Source organism: Notechis scutatus, chromosome 1 (assembly GCF_049901735.1).
Source record: "Notechis scutatus isolate UNSWTSFEM ecotype Mainland chromosome 1, rNotScu1.2, whole genome shotgun sequence".
In the NCBI taxonomy this organism is placed as follows: Eukaryota; Metazoa; Chordata; class Lepidosauria; order Squamata; family Elapidae; genus Notechis; species Notechis scutatus.
Genome location: NC_142009.1, coordinates 273,196,082 through 273,216,569, shown reverse-complemented (window position 1 = coordinate 273,216,569; position 20,488 = coordinate 273,196,082). Strand labels below are relative to the sequence as shown.

At 39.8% G+C, this 20,488-nt stretch overlaps 2 protein-coding genes across 2 annotated transcripts; both read left to right on the top strand.

Annotated features, from left to right (window-relative positions):
• The first annotated feature begins 1,257 nt into the window (after nt 1-1,257).
• On the top strand, nt 1,258-3,417 carry LOC113414381 (disintegrin and metalloproteinase domain-containing protein 20-like). Its single transcript, XM_087949555.1, has one exon. The coding sequence runs from the start codon at nt 1,258-1,260 to the stop codon at nt 3,415-3,417; it is 2,160 nt and encodes a 719-aa protein (XP_087805681.1).
• Nucleotides 3,418-7,229: 3,812 nt separating this feature from the next.
• Nucleotides 7,230-19,347, top strand: SYNJ2BP (synaptojanin 2 binding protein). Its single transcript, XM_026671111.2, has 4 exons — nt 7,230-7,398; nt 14,538-14,674; nt 16,399-16,494; nt 17,716-19,347. Exons 1-4 carry the CDS (start codon nt 7,335-7,337, stop codon nt 17,860-17,862), a joined length of 444 nt encoding a protein of 147 aa, XP_026526896.1. The 5' UTR covers nt 7,230-7,334; the 3' UTR covers nt 17,863-19,347.
• The last annotated feature ends 1,141 nt before the right edge of the window (nt 19,348-20,488 follow it).

Here is a 20,488-nt window from a genome sequence, read left to right as displayed (position 1 = left end):
TCAATGAGAAATGTATATGAATATTATTATGTGCACAAGATCTATGTACCCAGATGACACACTGTATAACTGAAAGACGGTTTTTATTTGTTATTTTTGTTGTAAAAAAAATTCAAAAAAAAAAAAAAGGAATAATCCTACATCTTTCTCCTGAGCCTAGCTGAGTAGCTTTAGGATCGCAATGATGCAATTGCTCACAAGCCAGTAAAAGAAGGGTTTCCATTGTGGTGGAGAAAAGGATCTATGTACCCAGATGACACACTGTATAACTGAAAGACGGTTTTTATTTGTTATTTCTCCTCCTCATTCTCATCATTATCACCATCACATCATTGACAGCTGATTCCCAATCATGGAATCAACATCCTTATGTAAACAGGAGAGTACATATGGAGTGAGGTACACGAGCAAACAGTTGAAATAATTCTGCACAGGCCCAGGTAAGTTGAGAGGATATCTTTTCAACCTGCCTACCCCACTAGCTACAGTAATGTTTCTCAATTTAGCAAGTTCAAGATGTGTGGAGTTCAATTCCCGCAATGACTTCAACTCCTACATTTCTCTGCTAGTATGCTGATTGGGGAATTCTGAGAGTTGCTAAGTGAGAAACACTCATCTAGGGATAAAGATTTTTTTTTTAAAAAAAATCCAGGTCTCAAAAGGGAAAGAAAACTCCTTTTTATTAATTCAGAATATTTGTGCAGCATTTTCCCACAATCCATCCCTCCTTAATTAGGTGAAAATCAGTTCTGACAATAATTGGTAAACCCTTCCAAATGAGAAATGCCAAAGTACTTAATCATGAATACATAGTTGTGCACCCTTTAAAAAGCCTTTTACTTCATCAACTCATAGAGAGAAGACTATAGAAGAGAAAATGTTCAAGTAGAAAGTTGTTCAAATTAGGTCCAAAGAAGAATAGAAATAGCCCAGTGGACATGTCTACATTTACCGAGAAAAGCAAACATTTACTACAAAGGCCATCTACGGAAAGTGCTAACAACACAAGTCACCCCCTTGATTAGGTCTGCCATTCTATTCCATGTCTGCTCCCTAAGCTCCACCCACATCCCAAAGGAAACTCCATTTACAGTTGCCTGGTATAGAATCCTCTTCGTCTTTGTGGCGGACATTTTGTTTACAGCCTTATAAACTTGTTCCTAGATTCTCATCAGTTGCTGGGGGCTTCCTTCTCTGAATTGAAATGTCAGAAAATGTATTTTGTATTTTAAGGGATTCCTTTCTTTGCCAGAGAATATGAATATTCATCTTCCCTGGCTGGTGATGACATTCTTGATAACTTTCCTGACTGGTACTGCCTCTCACAAACCTCCTTGGGGCTTTATTTATGCTTCTTATGAAATAACTATCCCAAAATCATTAACCTTCAAATTTGGACAACAGAAATCCAAGAATATGACTTATTTGTTTCAAATTGACGGGAGGAATCTTGTAATGCACCTTAGGCAGAAAAGAGGCTTAATCCCGAAGCATCTACCCATCTTCACTTATAATAAGGATGGGGATCTCCAGATAGATTATCCATTCTTCAGGGATGACTGTTACTATGATGGTGTTGTAGAAGGTGAGCCCTTCTCTCTGGCCATCATCAGCACTTGCTCTGGAGGGCTCAGGGGCCTACTGCAATTTAAAAATAAGATTTACGAAATAGAGCCACTTCCAGAATCCGCTACATTTCAACATGTAGTCTTTCAATTAGAAGAAAAGGTGGGAGTCATTCCAATGGTGTGCGGCCTAACACAGGAAGAGCAAAGACATCAAGAAGCCATGATCCAAAATCCGGACCAAAAATCAGACAAAGGTATATCTAAAGCAAACTGGTGGTCACATGAGAGGTATGCAGAGATTGCTATTGTGATTGATCATGAACGCTTTTTGAAATTTGGCAAAAATGAAACTCTTACTGCTATAAATATTCTGGATATCTTCTACATTGCAAATGTACTGTATGAGCCTCTTTCTGTTCATTTGTCTATTGCGGGACTAGAAATATGGTCAGAAAGAAATCTTATATCAATTCATGATGACATCTTTAAAACACTTGAAGAATTCACTAGTTGGAGAAGAGACTCATTACTTTCTCATCTACCAAATGATGCTGGGCACTTATTTATATTTAAGAATTTCGGTCATGCAATAGGATTAGCATACTTAGGAAAGATTTGTGATGATAACAGTGGATCAGCTGTTGAATCATATATTACTTCCAGTTTGTACCGTATTTCTAACACATTTATCCATGAACTAGGACATAACCTTGGCATGCAACATGACTCAAAATACTGTGTATGTGATCGAGCAAAATGCATTATGGCCCCAACACAAGTAATAACCGATAAGTTTAGCAACTGCAGTTATATAGATTACTTCAGTCAAAGAAATTTGAACTGTTTGTTAATTCCACCAGACCCTAATAAAATATTTAAATTCAAATTCTGCGGCAACAAAGTAGTAGATAATGGAGAGCAATGTGACTGTGGTACCAAAGCTGAATGCAAGTTGGATCCATGTTGTCACTCTAATTGTAAGTTACATTTAGGGGCCACTTGTGCTTTTGGACAGTGTTGTACCAAGTGTCAGTATGAAGTTGCTGGAACAGTCTGCCGAAATAAGAAAAGCAGTTGTGATCTCCCCGAGTACTGCAATGGAGTTTCTGAGAGATGTCCCGAAGATGTTTATGTGCAAGATGGTGCCCCATGCAATGATGGTGCATATTGTTATAATGGAAGTTGCAATACTCATGATAGACAATGCAAAGCAATCTTTGGCAGCAAAGCAACAGTTGCTTCAGAAGTTTGCTTTAGAGAAATGAATACTCAAGGCAACCGGTTTGGCAACTGTGGCCTTATACATGGAATTTATAGCAAATGTATACCTAAGAATATTCTATGTGGTCGTATCCAGTGTGAAAATGTGGAAAGCTTGCCCTCTTTGGAGAATCACACCACCATAGTTCAAACTTCCAAGGGCAATAAACAATGCTGGGGAACTGATTACCACAGTGGGATGAAGATCATCGATATTGGAGCAGTGAGAGATGGCACTCCTTGTGGCAATGGCATGTTGTGTATTAACAGGGAGTGTGTTAATGTGTCTCTCTTGAGATACGATTGCAATGTCACAAAGTGCCATAATCATGGAATATGCAACAATTACAAGCATTGTCACTGTGAGCAAGGCTGGGCTCCCCCCGACTGCCAAGAGGAAGGCAACGGTGGCAGTATTGACAGTGGCCCGCCACCTCTGTATGAACGCGAGAGATTTCATCCCAAAATGAAAATTATCTTAGCAATTGTATTTCCTCTTTGTGCACTTGTCCTTTCTGGTGCCTGGTTTAGGAAGCAAATTGTACATAGGATCGGAGAGTCTGAGAGAAGATTTAGACAGCCAGACTGAAAAGTGAAAAAAGAAAGCTCATAATAAGTCACAGAAATGAACCAGGGTTCACACGTCAAATCTTTAACAAGATAATATTGGGAAATATTAGCAAAAGAGACTGGTATCTTGTTCAATAAGCATTGGCTTCTGTAGGGATGCCAACAGAGGTCAGACTGATGTCACCAGCATGGTGCAGCCATGATTCAACCCTGGTCCTTTTCTATGTGAATTGTGAAGTTGTGTGCATGCCTTAAAGGGGCCTAGCTTGTGGTGGCATATTGCAATGTTGCTTTCGTCATTCTGGAGAAAGCAGCAACTTCCTGTTTCCTGCCATTTAACTTGCCTATAACTTTATTCTCCTTCCAAAAGTCCATTTCTTTGTGGAATGTTTTGTTCCATGGCTTTTGTTCCCAGTTTGGATCTGACTTTAAAAAAGGCTGTTAAGAAAGCATTGGAGTAAAATGCATATGACTTTAAAAGTGTGTGAAGCTAATATGAGAAAGGACATGCGCCTATGAAGTCACATGGAAGAAGATACTATGGTCCTTTTCTTCATTGCTCCGAACTGCTGGGCTTTTATGTTTGAAAACTTCCTCTCTCTGTGTTCAGTCCAATGAGGTGAAGAAGTCCCAACATTGGTGTGCAAAAAGGTTGTTTGGTGATGTAACTGCTGGATAAACATTGCAGGAAAGACAGGGGGGGCGGGCACAGGTTTCCTAACATTATCCTGGGAGTTCAGTAGCATTGTCTCTGATAACACATGAATCTTTCTAGGCATACTTCCAAATTCTGTCTCAAGAGGTAAGGCACTATCTTCATGGCTTAACATGAAAAAAATCAACAAAGAACACTGAGAAGGAGTTCTGTCAGATAGTTCCTTGTGCTGTGTCAGTGACAGGTGCTTGAAGGTGAGAATTGTTAGGGGAACTGGGAGCTGTGTGGAGAGGGGCTCTAGATGCATTAGAACTACAGCTTCAGAATCCCCAAATATCTGAACTCTAATGTCGGTATCTTTTCCCAGCTTCTCCTAGTCTTCTCAGTCTCATTTTCATCCTGGAACAGAGACACGGATAGTTAGTCCTAGTGAAGAATTACTGTGTGTGAATTCTGGGGCCACATAATGCGTTTAATAAATTTAGCTAATACATAAATACAGCATCAGAGCGTTTGAGAATTAACGTAGATATTTTGGAGAAGCAACATTCGAAGTACCATTTTAGGAAAGTTATTTTTCAGGGAATTCAGTTGATTGTGCTTTTGATTACCTGTGTTTTAGCCTGTCTCAAATTGACATGAATGATTAAAAGTCAGATGAAGTCCAACAAAGGAATAGGAGCATAATAAGAATTCTGATATTCTTAATTAATTGATTTAATCCTATTTTGAAGCAAATTGATTTGAAGTTATCATCTTCCAGATAAGGTAGAGATTGGAATATAGTTAAATGTAAGATTTTGCACTTCAAACCAATGCCTCACATATCTCTGAATGTTGGAACATGACAGTATGTGCTATGTATGTGAATTTAGTAACCTAGAGAATAATAATATGTCACCACTTTAGATACCTCCCAGGACATGTGTTGTAAAGAAGACCAGTTTTTCCAGTACCTATTGTTTTTCTGTTTTCATTTTAAAGATGTAGAAATTTTTGAGGTATCTACTACTGTACCTTGTAATAGTGAAAATTACATATTTATAATTATCTTTGAATTGTAATGTAAAACTTTCTCCTAAATAAATATTTCCTGTTGCCTTCTGGTACAAATCTGTTCTATGTTTTAATATTGGTTTCTTTCTTAAGAATAATTAGTTTGCACAGATTGCACAGATTGCACAGATTAAGGTTTTTTTCAGTTTCTGATGTATTTCTTTATATTTGATACTTTTGTTTTTGTTGCATTAGAACAGGATTTGAATTGAATTAGTTAATCCATTAATCCATCTATTCATTCTGTTGTTTGCAGAACCAGTTCAGCCTTAGGATTCTATTATCTCAGTCCTGTTGGAGAAGTCCAGAAGAAAAAACCCAGATAAATAACATCATAAATAAACAAGCACTAAAGCAAGGGTCTTCAAACTTGGCAAGTTTAAGACTTGTAGACTTCAACTCCCAGAATTCCTGAGCTAACATGACTGGAGGAGAAATTTTGGGAGTTGAAGTCCATAAGTCTTAAAGCTGTCAAGTTTGAAGGATTCCTGTACTAAAGTAATGGTTTTGGGAACCTTATGTCGTATAATTTCTGTTATATAGCCTGTATATTATTTAGAGCAGTGCTTTCCAAACTTTTTCTTCATTACCCATTACCCACCTACCAAAAACTCTTACTGAACTTTGCGGTCTTCATTGCTAAGTCCTTTACTTTAGCACTGTTGTAACTTCAAGTGGTTATTGAATGAATGGTTATAACTCTTCATGTCAAATCATCATTAGCAGTTTCATTGATTTTCATTGTAATGAGATACTTTGAGATATTTTTGAATATATTGTAATGTATATGGCAATCTTTTAAGTCAACTTAAATGTCCCCTTGTGATCAATAATGAGTCCACATATTGTTACCCAAAGGAAAAACACTTTTACCCAATTTTGGATAATTTATTCAGGTTTGAAAAGCACTGACTTTGAGCATTTGTTTAATGCATTATTTATTATGTTTAGGTTTTTTTTTCTCTTTTAATTGATTTCAATTGTGCCAACTGAATCGTTTTACTATGACACAGGGACATATTTTGAGTAGAAAATGGACGTGAAATGCTTTATAATGCTGTAAGTTGTTAATGGTGTATGAGAGTATATTAGTCATATGTTACTTTAGAATTACTAGTTATTCAAAATTTATTAGTTATCCATCTATTATTATTTTTCTTCTCTACTACACTTCCTTTTCTCTTTTAAATGTGTACTTATTGTATATCAGAATTATTTTTCCTTTTCCCCCCTTTAAATAATAATATAAATAATTAAAATGTTAGGGAAGTGCCCAGTCTCCAACTCAGAAATGGTAGCAATATCACAGTAATTATGAATCTTTGTTCCTATTACAGTATTTTTATAAGGAAATGAACAGCCAGAAGAATTACACCATAAAGTGGTCACAGAAAGGTGGGAAGGTGAGGAGATGGCAAGCTGAGAAATATAATGGACTTTTAAAAGGTTTTGGAAGTGAGAAACTCCCCCTCCCCAAAAAAGTCTCAAAAATTGAAAATGAAGGAAAGCAGAAATACTATACAAAACAGAAGAGAATAAATAACATTTATATTTGGATCTACTTTTCCCCAATCTTTGTAACTATTATTATTAATTATTATTATTATTTTCTAATATTATGTAATATTATTAGAAAATAATAATTATAATAATTATTTTCTAATATTATGTAAATATGTAAATATTAGAAAATGTACAGGTGGACTACAGGGTCCATCTGTACATTTTCTCTCATCCCATCTTTTCCCCATCCCTGATCACACTGGATTACACCCCCCTCCCCCCCCCCCCATCATATCCTATAAAAATAAAGGATATAAGAAAATTGGTGTTTTCCCCTCATTGACTAATTCCAAATTAATTCCTTGGGAACAAGTATGTCTCAAAACAGAATGAAAAAGTGCCACCTTCATGCTATGTGATAACTGTACTGTGCGTACTACTAGCCCAGCCGGTTCGCTTCCCGTCCACCGCCCCCCGACTGGGCGAGCAGCGTCTGCACCGGGAGGACCACAAGCCCCAGAATTCTTAGCGCCCGCCATCGTCCTTCCGGTTGCGAAGCTTGCTGAAAGTGAAAGTGCCGCCGCCACCACCCCTGCCGCCGCTATTAGCCCCCTCCCCCTCCTCCTCGACTTTGGCTTGGCTGGGGTTCACCTTCAAGCGCTCGCCTGGCGGAGCGAGACTCGGGCGCCGAGCAGAGATCCCACCCCGCAGGAGAGCGCAGCATGAACGGCGGGGTGGACTATCTGCTGTCGGAAGAAGTGATCCATCTGACCCGAGGACCTTCAGGTATTAGAAAATGCGCGGCGGGCAGCCCCGGGAGCTGCCGCCGCCGCCTTTGGCTGAAGCAGCTGCTCTTGCTGCGGGCAGGCGAGCGCCAGGCTGGGTTTTGTCGGGAGGGGGGAAGGGGAAAGTCCGAAGTCCGAAGGGGGGTCCCGGGGAAGCTACGCCGCTTAGAAGGCGCTCCTCTCCCTCGGTCCTTTGCTCCTGAAAGGAGAGGGAAAGGGGCCCTTTGGCTTTGAGGGCTGCTTCGGATCCTCGGCACAGCGCTGGAGGGTTGCTTTTAAAGGCTTTAATCTTCTAAAGAAAATATATATCTAATAATCCATGTAATAACTGCAGCAAGATTGGCGTATGCACAGAATTGGAAACGTGAAGATATCCCAAATGAAGTTGAAAAATGAGAGGCGCAGAAATGGATAAACTAACAAAAGGGGCTAAAAACTAAGGAGGATTCGGATTATTATAAAACACGGGACAAATTTTATGGTTGGCTAGAGATGAGGAAGATTCGTGCAAATAAGGAATGATTATATGTATATTTAACGTATATGGAATAAAATGATGTAACATTATTATTGGATTTAGCGAAGTAATGACAAAGATTGATATTAGGAAGACTGTACCAGGTTCAACGTTTTTATTGTAATTTCTGTTCTTGTTTGTGTTTGTTTAATAAAGGAAAAATTTATAAAAACAGATTTTAATCTTCAAAGAACAGGTTTCCCTTGAAACTGAACTCTGAGGGTTTTTTTTTTTTCTATGTGAAAGTTGAGGCAAAATATAGAGCCTTTTAGTGGCGCTATATTGAGGCTACAGCATTGTATGGAACCCCTATTAAATTAGGTGACTGCGAGGAATATGGAATAGAATAACAGAGTTGGAAGGGATCTGGTAGGTCATCTAGTCCAACCCCCTGACCAAGCAGGAGACGCTACCTATACCATTTCAGACAGATGGCAATCCACTCTCTTCTTGAAAGCCTCCAGTGATGAAGCTCCCACCACTGTTCAATTGGTTGATTGTTCTCACTGTCAGAAAATTTCTTATTTCTAGGTTGAAGCTCCTTGATCAGTTTCCATCCATTACTCCTTGTCTGGCCTTCAGGTGCTTTGGACAATAGGTTGACACCCCCACTCCTCTCTGTGGCAGCCCCTAAAGTATTGGAAGTATCATGTCTCCCCTGGACTAGACTAGCCAAGCCCAGTTCCTGTAACCATTCTTCATATGTTTTGGCTTCCAGTCCCCTAATTGTCTTTGTTGCTCTTCTCTGAACTCTTTCTAGAGTCTCAACATCTTTTTTATAGTGTGGTGACCAAAACTGGATGCAGTATTCTATGTGTGGTCTTACTAAGGCTTTATAGAGTGGTATTAGTAATGGACGTGATCTTGATTGAATCCCTCTGTGAATGCCACTTAGGTTTGCATTGGCTTATATGGCTGCTGCTGCACACTATATAAATATAAATCCTTCCATTCCGCACCATTCAGTCAGAAGAAGCTTCCTGAATGAGAAGCGAAACGTCTTCAAGGAAAAACAAAGGCCAGCTGCCTTTTGAAAAAGCACCTTTGGGACAACCTGGATGACTGAGAATCTCCATAGACTACTTGTATTAAACTTGTCTGTGGAGATTCTCAGTCATTCAGGTCATGATTGTCCCAAAGGTGCTTTTTCAAGAGGCAACTTGACTTTCTTGTTTTTCCTTGAAGACTTTTTGCTTCTCATCCACGAAGCTTCTTCAGTTCCTATTAAACTTGACGGGGCTATTCTAAAGTCGGCGTGCAGGATTTACACTATAAAGGGAAATGGAAGGTTGGGAGTTGCTGGTTATGCAGAAAATGTGGGAGAGAAAATTCTATGTAAATCTCATTCTATAATCTGATTTTCACACTGGAGTTTACAGCAAGAGTCAAACTGGATGGTTTAAGGCAGAACAATTTGTGGTCTTCCAGACGTTGCAAAATTACCACTCTCGGAAGTTCCAATCAACTTGACCAGTGAGAACAGTTTATACAGGATAGCATCCTGGACTTGTTCTGGGCTCAACTCAGCTTCACAGTTGTTTAGCTATTTATTAAAGTAATTTTCTTACTCATACTCTACTTATGGATAATTCTTATGAAAAACAGATGATTCCTGTCTGCCCTATTCCAAGCTTATTGGAGCAAAAGATGTGTCTTTAATTGTAGAATTAAAATATTTTAAGTATTTTTCTCTGTGTGTACAGAGGTTTGAAGTGAATATATGTGATACTTAATCTAGTTAGATTTACAGGTGTTTTTAAGTTTGTGTCTGATGGCTTATGTTTGATACTGTTGTTTACTGCTTTACAGTAAAAAGTTTGATATTATTACTAGTCACACATTTTGAAGTAAACAGTAAAATTCTTCCTGAGATCTCATTAACACTGTGCTGCCTAGACTGTGTTGCAAATGGATCACACTAGGTTTCTTTGTTAAAAGAAGTGATCTGGCAAGAGAAGAAATAAAGGCATTCTTGGGATTATATCCTCTAATTAAGGGCAAACATTTTTTTAAATTCAGTTTAATCCTTGTTTGGATAAAAAGCACATGCAAGGGAAACCCAACCATGAATTATTGAGTTACTGTAGTTTTAAATTTTGTAGTTTTGCTGGTTTCTTAGCATGCAGTCTGGGTAATTTGATTCATTTATTCTGTAATAAACTATGGGACGATAGTGTTTATGTTCATATTAAATATATTCATAGTCTACATTCCAATCCATGCATTTCCAAAATTGCTAAGTTTAATATCAACATCCCACTAACTCTAGTAAAATGCATGGGTGGTTGTTTTTTTTAAAAAAAGGTAGCCACTAAATAACAAAAAACAAAATCTTAAAAGTGCAAGCTATAGTTTAAAAATAGGGGTACATGAAGGCCCTACTGGACGTTAGTGACACCTAGTGGAATATCAAGCATTATGCTAAATCTGGCTTAGTCAGATCCTAGTCCAGAAATAAATGTGTGTCTTATAGTGTCTAAATGAGAGTCTATTTGCGTGCATGCATGCATGTGTTTTTATGATTGTCTTATTCTGTTTTGATTCAGTGTGTATTAGGAGTCTATATTTGCTGAATATTGTTTTGGTCATTATGGATTTAATAAAGCAATGGAGTTGTGGGGAGGAGAAAGTAAGGCGAGTGACAACTGTATATCTCATCTCAAAGAAAGGGGATGTCATTTGATACTCCAGCCCCAGATTAAAGCATTTCTTAGATTAAAGGTATACAAGAATGCAAATTTTAATCCATTGTGACAGTAGAAAGAATACCTGATGTGTGGCAGTCTTAAAAGTGAATGTTTATGCTGGGATTGCAGTAACTGAATTCAACTGTATTGTTCCCAATTTCTCTAGCTGTATAATAGGCAAAAATGGCTAGATTTTGTTTTTACTCCTAATAATATGAAGTCGTTTAACAATTTTTACTTGGGACAAATATCTTTCACTTGTATGATTCCTCTTTTTTCCTTCACAAGGCTGTTGCAAGTACATCATTGCTGCATTCTTTGGTCATTTCTACTTTGTGTATTCGTTGCCTTTAGAAATCTATTTATTTAAAACACATATTGGACCCATCACAAGACCAGGGGTGGGATTCTACTGTTTTGGCCCAGTTCTATAGAACCGGTAGCTCCGAACAGCAGCCGACACCAAACCAGTTCTCCCTGAAGATAGTCTTTTCTTTCGGTTGGGCTCACCCGAACTTCCGGTTTGCTAGTTTTCAGCGGCGGCAGGGATTTGCCACTGTGCGATCCCTGCTGCGTTCACCGCTAAGGTTCCCCCGATCCATTTGGATCTGGGGGATACAGCTGCCCTGTAGAGGCAGCGGAAGATAGGGGGATCCGGCAAGGGGTTTGGGGGTGCCACAAACCCCTCCCCAGCCGGCTAAACTCCTTTTCCCGAGGCGGAGGAACGGCGGTCAGCAATGGCCGCCACGAAGAAAGCTGCAGCCGGGTAAGCAAGTGCAGGAGGGAGAAAGCTGAAAGAAAAGTGAAAGTTGCTTCTAACTGGGACAAGACGGGAGAAAGTGATTTGGAACCTTGAAAGCTGTTAAGTATCTATTGTTCCTTGCGAGAGTTACAAGCTGCGAATACCTTAAAGGGAAAAGTTTTTTTTTCTTTGTTCGGCTCCAGGCTGTCCTTTATTCCCTGCTAAAGCAACCTTAGTTGCTTTGCATGGCACAGCTGAGTGTTGCGCATCAGCAGGAGAAGGTTATTGCTTGTAGGAGAAGTTGATTTACAAGTATTGCACACACGCGCAAAGCGCATGCTCACCGAACCGGTTGTTATGCTGGTAGGATCCCATTCCTGCACAAGTCTCATTGATGACGCATAGCTGATCCATCACAAGACCCTCACTTGACACACCCACACCTGAGGCCCTTAGAAATAGAAAAACAACAACACCGACATCCCCTAAACTCCGCTGAAGATGTTGCCTAGCCTGGTAACGAAATGTTCGGAAATCAACCCACAAGCTTGGAGAACAAACTTTCACTCTCATCCTACACCCGAGCTACAGATATTCGCCACTATTGTAAAACATATATCTGCCCATCTTGTATCAAACTCTGGGCAGCATGTAACCAAAAGATAAAACAACATCAATGTACAATCAAAAATATTAAAATCACAAAAATCAAAACAAAATGATGTGTAACCATAATATATTCTTCATTAGGTAAAAATATTTTTCCAATGTTTTATATTTTTATAGCCATTTTATTACTTTACCAAAGTTAAATCAGACAAATGGCATACAGCTTGCATCTCATATCTCACAACTTGTGCCTGAAGCAACCATTTAGCTTAGTATTGTCTTATAGGATCTAGAGCACTGCGCACCAGAACAACTAGACACAAGCACAGTTTTCACCCGAAGGCCATCAATCTGCTAAACAAATAATCCCCTCAACACTGTCCAACAATTTACAAAGTCTGCATTACTATTACTATTAATCTTCTCATCACTCCTTATCACCCATTCCCTCCCATTTGTGATTGTATGACTGTAACTTTGTCACGTGTATCCTTACGGTTTATATTAACTGTTTCCTAGTATGATTTGATTGCTTTTTGTACTCTATGACTTTCATTAAATGTTGCACCTTATGATTCTTGATGAATGTATCTTTTCTTTTTATGTACCCTGAGAGCATATGCACCAAGACAAATTCCTTGTGTGTCCAATCACACTTGGCCAATAAAGAATTCTACTCTATTCTTGGGACTTTGGGACACAGCAACAGTAATAAGTGTGAACCAATTGCCAAGCATCTGAATTGTGATTACATGATCAAGGGGTTGTAACTGTGAAAAATGGTCATGTCACATTTTTCAGTGCTGTTGTAACTTTGAACGGTCACTAAATGAGCTGTTGTAAGTCAAGGACTACCTGCATAGCCAGGAAATAAAAGAGGGCCTGGTTCTGTGAGAGAAAGCTATTGCCCATCCAGTAAGATTTGGCAGAGTGGGGTGTCCTTGAGGTTCTGCCAAGTAAGCCATATTACCTATAGACCAGGAGTCCCCAACCTGTGGGCCACCAGGCCGTATGACTGGCTGGCTAGTGCATGTGTGCGCGCGCACATCCCATTGTGCTAGTGTTGTGCGAGTGCGATGAGGGCACTGCTGTCTGCGAGTGCTCTGCAGGTGGTACCATTGCTGTGAACGCCAGCAGCAGCTACCATTCTTACCCTGCTTGCATTGCACGCTTGTGGCCCCATTCGTGGATGCACACATAAAGGACTCTGCTCTTCCCTCCCTCCCCCCCTCTGGGCCGCCAACCCAGAAAGGTTGGGGAACTCTGCTATAGATCCTTCTCTCAGCCAGTCCTTGAGTATTGAAGATTTGTCTTTAAATCAAACTCCAGCCCCTCTTTAGGACAGTGATGTTTTATTCAATATAGCATCAAACAACAAATACTCTAATCAGGCAAGAATGGCTAAAAGCCAGGCAAGGTTAGAGTTGGGTTTGAGTTTGCTCCCTTTTATCACCATTATCATGAGACACACCCCACCACACCCAGGCCTATACGCAGTTCTAATTCTGGCCACGCCTAACCCATTATCCCTAAATGCTATTAACCCTATGTCTACATTCCTACCCTATTCCGACCCTCACTAACTGATTGCCACCTTCACCATATTTTAACCTAAGTCCTAATAACCACCTATATGTGCCCAAACCCACTTTAACAATATGCACCACATCAATAAAGAGCCAGTTCCAGCAGCCCTGCAGTTGTTGCAGAATCCATCCTGCAGCCCTGCAGTTGTTGCAGAATCCATCCTCAGCTCTGCTGAGTCATTCCAAAGCCATCGGCCAGCACACAAGCAGAAATACAGATCTGGCAGCAGCAGAGATATGGTGACATGGCCAGCTGACTTGCTGTGAGGAATATTTGGAGTTGATGGGCTCTGGGTGAACTCAGAACCCGATACCTTCTCTGTCACAGCACCTGCCCTTAGAAGAGTATCCCCTTAGAGAGCTGTCTGATTCCCATTGGGATGATAATTTAAAAGGCATTGAAAGCCTGGCTATTTCCCTACTCCCTGGGGCAGGGTGTTGACTGAGCCCTTGTAAAAAATTTATATGTCATTTCATATGTCTTTTTCTTGATGGGTATCTATGATATTGTTCTGACTTTTTATTATATAATATGTCCACAGTTGGTTGGAGTTGGTATTCCGTAAATCTGTGTAGATACGAATAAAGTAAAAACACCCTTATGTTGACTCCAGGTAGTTACATAAGCAGTACAGTTTTTTGCACAATAGTACAAAAGCTATTTTGATTTGATTTGATTTTTTTAAAAGAAACTTCCCGATATAGCCTACAACTGAATATCAAGGGTCCAACTAAATTTAGTCTGCAAGGTCAGCCTGGGTATGCTGAGTGCTGCCATCCAGACTGTGCACTGTAGCTAATGAAAATTACATGTTTTGAAAATACAAACCAAATATGCATAGTTTCCAAACGCTGTTTATTTTGGTTCAAGAAGCTTTATGACGGTCTCAAGGAATAGTTTTCATTGTTCTGAGTTTTTTTTTTTCTTTCTTGCTAGTTTTGGGCTGGGGAGTGATCCCATTTTTTAAAAATAACTTTTCTTTTTGATCTTTTTCTTAGGCTTGGGATTTAATATAGTTGGCGGGACTGACCAGCAGTATATCCCCAATGACAGTGGCATCTACGTCAGCCGGATCAAAGAAAATGGAGCAGCTGCACTTGATGGTCGCCTTCAGGAAGGAGACAAGATTTTAGCAGTAAATACTGTCCTGTGAAGTTGTTTCATTGAGGGGTGGGGCGGAGAATGATGAAGAAACATTTTCAATTTCTTCACAATACTAGCTGGCTCTGTAAATCCATCCAATCTCTATTCACTAAGCTGTTTGAAAATTCAAGACCAAAATTTAATTGATACATCACTCCATTGTATAACAGATTTCCTCAATCCAATACCTGTCTTTTCTAGCTAATATTGGTATGAGGGGAATGTTGACGATCACTTATAACATCTGACCAGGCTTTATCACAGCCACAATATGAGTTTGCCTCAACCCCAACTGCATAAATTCAGTGTTTCTCAACCTTAGCCTAAGATGTGTGGACAATTCCCAGAATCCCCCAGCCAGAATGGTTGAGAAATAATGGAAGAGAATAATTTGTCTTCTGTGATCAAATCCATCCTGTATGTGACTTGTCTGACTTGAAAGTTTGCCTCTGGGGGAGAATAAACCTTAGTAATATGAAACATAAACTGTTTCAACTCCTACCCTCAAAACGATGCTATAGAGCACTGCGCACTAGAACAACTAGACACAAGGACAGTTTTCCCCCCGAAAGCCATCACTCTGCTAAACAAATAATTCCCTCAACACTGTCCAACAATTTACAAAGTCTGCACTACTATTACCATGTTTCTCATATAATAAGGCTGGGCCTTATTTTTTTTTGAGCCCCGAAATAATGGCTAGGCCATCTTTTCGGGTGACTTAATTCCCGCCTTGCATCTTCAGGCGGGCGGTGACGGCTTGATGTTGACCTCAGCGTTGGTGGGGCACTTCGTTTGGTCAACGCAGGCAGCACCATATCCGGGTGTGCAACAAAAGTACTTCCTAACGGCAAGCCCCCCACCATTCCCCCATTTCGCATGTTTTAATATAGGCCTTAATTTGGGGGAGGGGCTAATTTCATTTCATGCCTATAAAACATGCTGGGACTTCCTATTGGGGAGGCCGTATTGTTGGAGAAACAGGGTACTATTAATCTTCTCATCACTCCTTATCACCCATCCCCTCCCACTTGTGACTGTATGACTGTAACTTTGTTGCTTGTATCCTTACGATTTATATTGACTGTTTCCTAGTATGATTTGATTGCTTATTGTACCCTATGACTATCATTAAGTATTATACCTTATGATTCTTGACTCTTGACAAATGTATCTTTTCTTTTACGTACACTGAGAGCATTTGCACCAAGACAAATTCCTTGTCACACGTGGCCAATAAAGAATTATATTGTATCAGAATGATAGAGAGCTGCTATCAGTTTTCAGTAAACATCACCAGACGGTCCAAAGTCTACAAAAAGAAGCTACAAGAGCCACAAATTACCTTCCTTTGTTTTACAGCATTGTGTCTATATTGATTGAAGTTTTGTTTCCATTTCTTAACAATTTAAAGCTCTTTGAAGCTGATGGCATTCTGTACTAGCTCATGCTCTTAAATACTTAGATACAGTTCTGGCTTATTCTGTGTGCAGAATATACTGAGAATGCTGGCAGTTAATGAAAATATGAGGGAAAAACTCGAGCTCTTAAAACACTTGGAATGCATTATTTAAATGCTCTGTACTAATTATTGTATTCTATCTGATGGAGTAGAATTATTCATTCTATTTAGGCTTTTGTTCTTTAGTGATGGTTTGGGTCCAGGCAGTTTTAGGCGAGTACCTAATTGTCTTTACATGTGTTTTTTTTTTCCAGGTTAATGATCAGGAGTTGAAGAACATGCTACACAAGAAAGTTGTGGAACTTTTCAGGACAGCTGGTGATAATGTATCATTAAAAGTTCAGCACAGGGTATGTAAGGCCCTCTTTCTTAGTTTTTGCTTGGTAGAACTTCCCCCAAATGCTTCAAAGAATTTACTTCAGGAAAACTCCAAGCTACACCAGGTAGTTGGATTGCCATGATTTGGATGGGGAACATAAGCCTTGATTTTGAACATCTCTACTATAAATGACTGTTTTCTAAGTTGGTGCCCTCCAGATGTGATGAACAAGTTGCTGCTGTTTTTCCCATCCTCAAGGCCAAATGACTGAGGGATTTGGGAAGTTGCAGTGTATTGTATAAGAAGAGCACCATGCTGGGAAAAAAACGTCTTTAAACTGTTGCTGCTGCCATATCGCCCCTCCAAGTAAAATCCACGGTGTGGGAAAATTAGGATACTTATAATGTAAGTTTGGCAAGAGATAAAGAAGAGAAGCTAGGGAGAAACGTGACATAAATAGCAGAAATTGAATGTGAGCAGAATGTGTCAGCTCTCCTCAATGTTGTGCTCTTCACATGTGTTGGGAATGCAAATAACTTGTTGTAGTCCCACACATCTGAACAAGAGCAATGTGGGGAAGCTGATGTACACTTGTATATCTGTTATGTAATTTAAAATTTCCCTGGGCATTTTGATAAATTTTATGTATAGCAAATGGAGACCTTAAAGTAACCTACCAAGTGGCAAAATGTTCAGATTACCTATAACAGTGTGCCATAGCAAAATCTCCACTGAAGGTTGGTTTGATTAATGTTGAGAGGAAGAAAGATAGCTAGCTTTTGAATTAGCAACTGCCTGGACTTATCCCTATAAGTTTTATTGGAATTTTTTTTTTTCAGAAGAGAGAGCTGTGGATGTCTGTTGTTGCATGTAGTGGAGTTTTATTTGATTCTGTTTGTTTTGGTGGGATTGCAAATGGAAATGATTGATCAGAAGGGTGGCTAGAGCTTCTTCAATAGGGTGGGTGTGAAAAGGAGATCTTTTCAAGTTTTCCATAAAGCAAAGGTGAAAAGTAATTCCCTAAAGGCCTCTGTCTTTTTCTCAAGTATAACATGGGAACCTCACTTAATCTCATTAGGACATGCACAAGCTTTCAAAAGTAGTTTGACTGAATACGTCCTCGGAAGAGAATTTTCAACGTTGCCAACTTGAAGACATGGGTTGTCCTTGATTTTCTACATTCCCTTAGAAAGTTGAACCGCCTCCTTCTTTGATTCAACTGCTAATGCCTTTCCCCTCCTTCTGATTGCAGCTGCTGCCCCAGAATGGTCCCTCAAGCCACCGAGGAGATGGAGATCCAGGAGGCATTCCTTTGGCTATGATTTTGGTCCCAGGGCTGGCCGTAGCAGCAGCAGCAGCTCTATTATGGGCCTTCCTTAGATATCGACAGCGGGTGTGATGAGCATCATTTCCCAAAGATCTTGGTGTCTAGGAAAACCTATGTATCTGTAAAATAATTCAAACAGAAGAAATCAGACATTTCACTCTGGACTGACACAGGGAGAGGAGTAATAGAGAATCATTGCTCACTGCAGCCTTCCCCAACATGGTGCCTTTCAGATGGTGTTGGATTGCAACTCCCATTATTTCCAATCTGGTGGGTATCACTTTGGGAAAGGCTGGAGAACACTAAACATTTTGGCTGCCTTTAGGGAAGTTTCAAATTTCATACACTTAGAATCTGAAAACTGATGAGCTGGACAATCTGACTTCACTGGCCCTGGAGAAAATTGATCCGGTCTTTTCGGATCTATTCTTTTTATCATGTGAGTTTTCCTGCGCTCAACATTTTTTTTTTCCACATGTAGCTAAGCAACAGGGCACAGGTTGTATTTTTATGTCCCCCCCCAACAGATGAGTTAAGAGAACTATCCTTTTGGCCACTTGCGAAACTGCTTCTGAAACATGAAGGAAACTTCCAGAACAATTGCAGCATAGTTATGCTTTGATGTGGGGAGGGTTGAGTCTCAGGTGAAGTGAAGTGACCTTGAAAATGCAAGAAAGCAGGTTTGCCTGATCAGGAGTATTGTGGATTACGGGTGCAGAATCTAGTGAAAAAGGTATTGGGTGTTGTTGTTTTTTAAATGCAGATTTATCTTTGTTCTTTATGTTTTCTCAGAAGAATATTGTCCATAATAATGAGAGATGAAAGTGATAAGGAGCACATCTTTAGTTAACGACTAAAATATTTTTGGCAGGGCAGGCTAAACATCATGTAAATTATGGCTAAATGTAATTGTATTTTTGTAGTGCTTCTCTAGCTGAAAACATTCCCTCCAACGAAACATTTCCTCCAACCTAAGCATGGAAAGATGATGCATTGTTCCTTTCTATTCTCTAAGAATAAGACAGTTTCGAGTATTGTATACACTTGATGGTTTATTTTGAACGATGGGGAAGAATGCATTGCTTTTATCTGTGGGTTGCAAGCTGTAACTGGGAAGTAGACCCTTGCAGAGTTTCCTTCCACACAACTTGTTTCAGATTGGATAGTCAAACATATTCTTTTCTTAAATTGCTAAAGTGCCAGATAGCTCTTTCCAGTAAAAAGCAATATATGTTCATGATAGCTTTTTTGGGGGGAGAGTGTGTGAACTACACCAATGGAATTCTCTAGCCATGCAACAAGGCAGCATTGTTTATAGAAGCAAAAGTCTGTGAAACGATGACAAGGTACTTGAAAGAAAAGCTACAATGCCTTCACTTTCTAGGTGGCAAACCTTTATATGCTGACTGTATCACAGAGTTGGATGATTTAAACTCCTTAAAGTATCACTGATTTTATTCTGAAATGGAATCTGTTTTTGTATCTTGCAAAGGAAAATCGACGTATGAGAAACGCATAATGCCAAAAAAATGTATGTGCAGTACCTCTTGAAACTAATCTGTGCTGAATGGTGTTTTTTTTTTTTTTTTCTTTCAACTTTTAACATTTCGAACACTTCTGTACAGGAGAATGCTTGAGATATGCTGCTGCGTGCCTGCCGTGTTTCCCCCTTTTTTTATCCCTTTAGCACAGTGGAAGGAGGCCCGTCCTCCCTCCAATTACATTCACTTGGAATATGCCCAGCCTTTCTTGAGATAGAAAGTTGTCGTTCCTTTGTGGGAACCCTATTCCAGTAAATGAGGACCTGGCCACACCAATGAGACCTCTCCAATTTGGGGGGGGAGGGATTATTAGGATTGTTGTAACTGAAAAGACAATTTCCACAAGTATGGTACGATCGAAACAGTATAATTTTGTGGACAGGTGCAAAGTGGGAACTCTGAGAACAGAAGCTTTTAAGTGTGCAAGGAAGTATTATAGTATTGTGAATCTTCTGCGATAAAGATGATCCTTGATTTATGACCCCAATAGAAATCAGAATATCTGTTACCAAGGTATTCTGATTTTACAACCAGAGCTGGTATTCAGCAGGTTCTGACCAGTTCTGGAGAACCGGTAGCAGAAATTTTGAGTAGTTTGGAGAACCGGCAAATACCAACTTCTGACTGCCCCCACCCCCACCATCTATTCTCTGCCTCCCGAGTCCCAGCTGATCAGCTGGATCTCCTTTTGTTGCCCTGCATAGGAGAACGGAGCTGGAATGCAGGATAGTGGGGTGGGGAGGGAATGGGGATTTTACAGTATCCTTCCCCTGCCATGCCCATCAAGCCATGCCCACAAAGCCATGCCCACAGAACCGGTAGTAAAAAAAATTTGAATTCCACCACTGTTTACAGCCCCCACTTTTTCCTCCTTTGACTTTGCTTAATGCAGAGGTCTACAAACTTGGCAACTTTAAGACTTGTGGACTTCATATAGATATAGATATATATGCCCGTTAGTTGCTGTGCCCTCCCCCTCTACCCCACCCAAAATATTTCCCATAGTTGCCTTTTTTCTGGCATGTAAAAAGCTGTCATATTTCAGAAGCTCCCATTTAGTGCAGCTCTCTGTTTTGGTCTCCAGAGCCTTCTTCAACATCAACTCCAGGTAATTCCCAACTTACAAGCTTTTCTTTTAGTGACTGAAATTACAACAG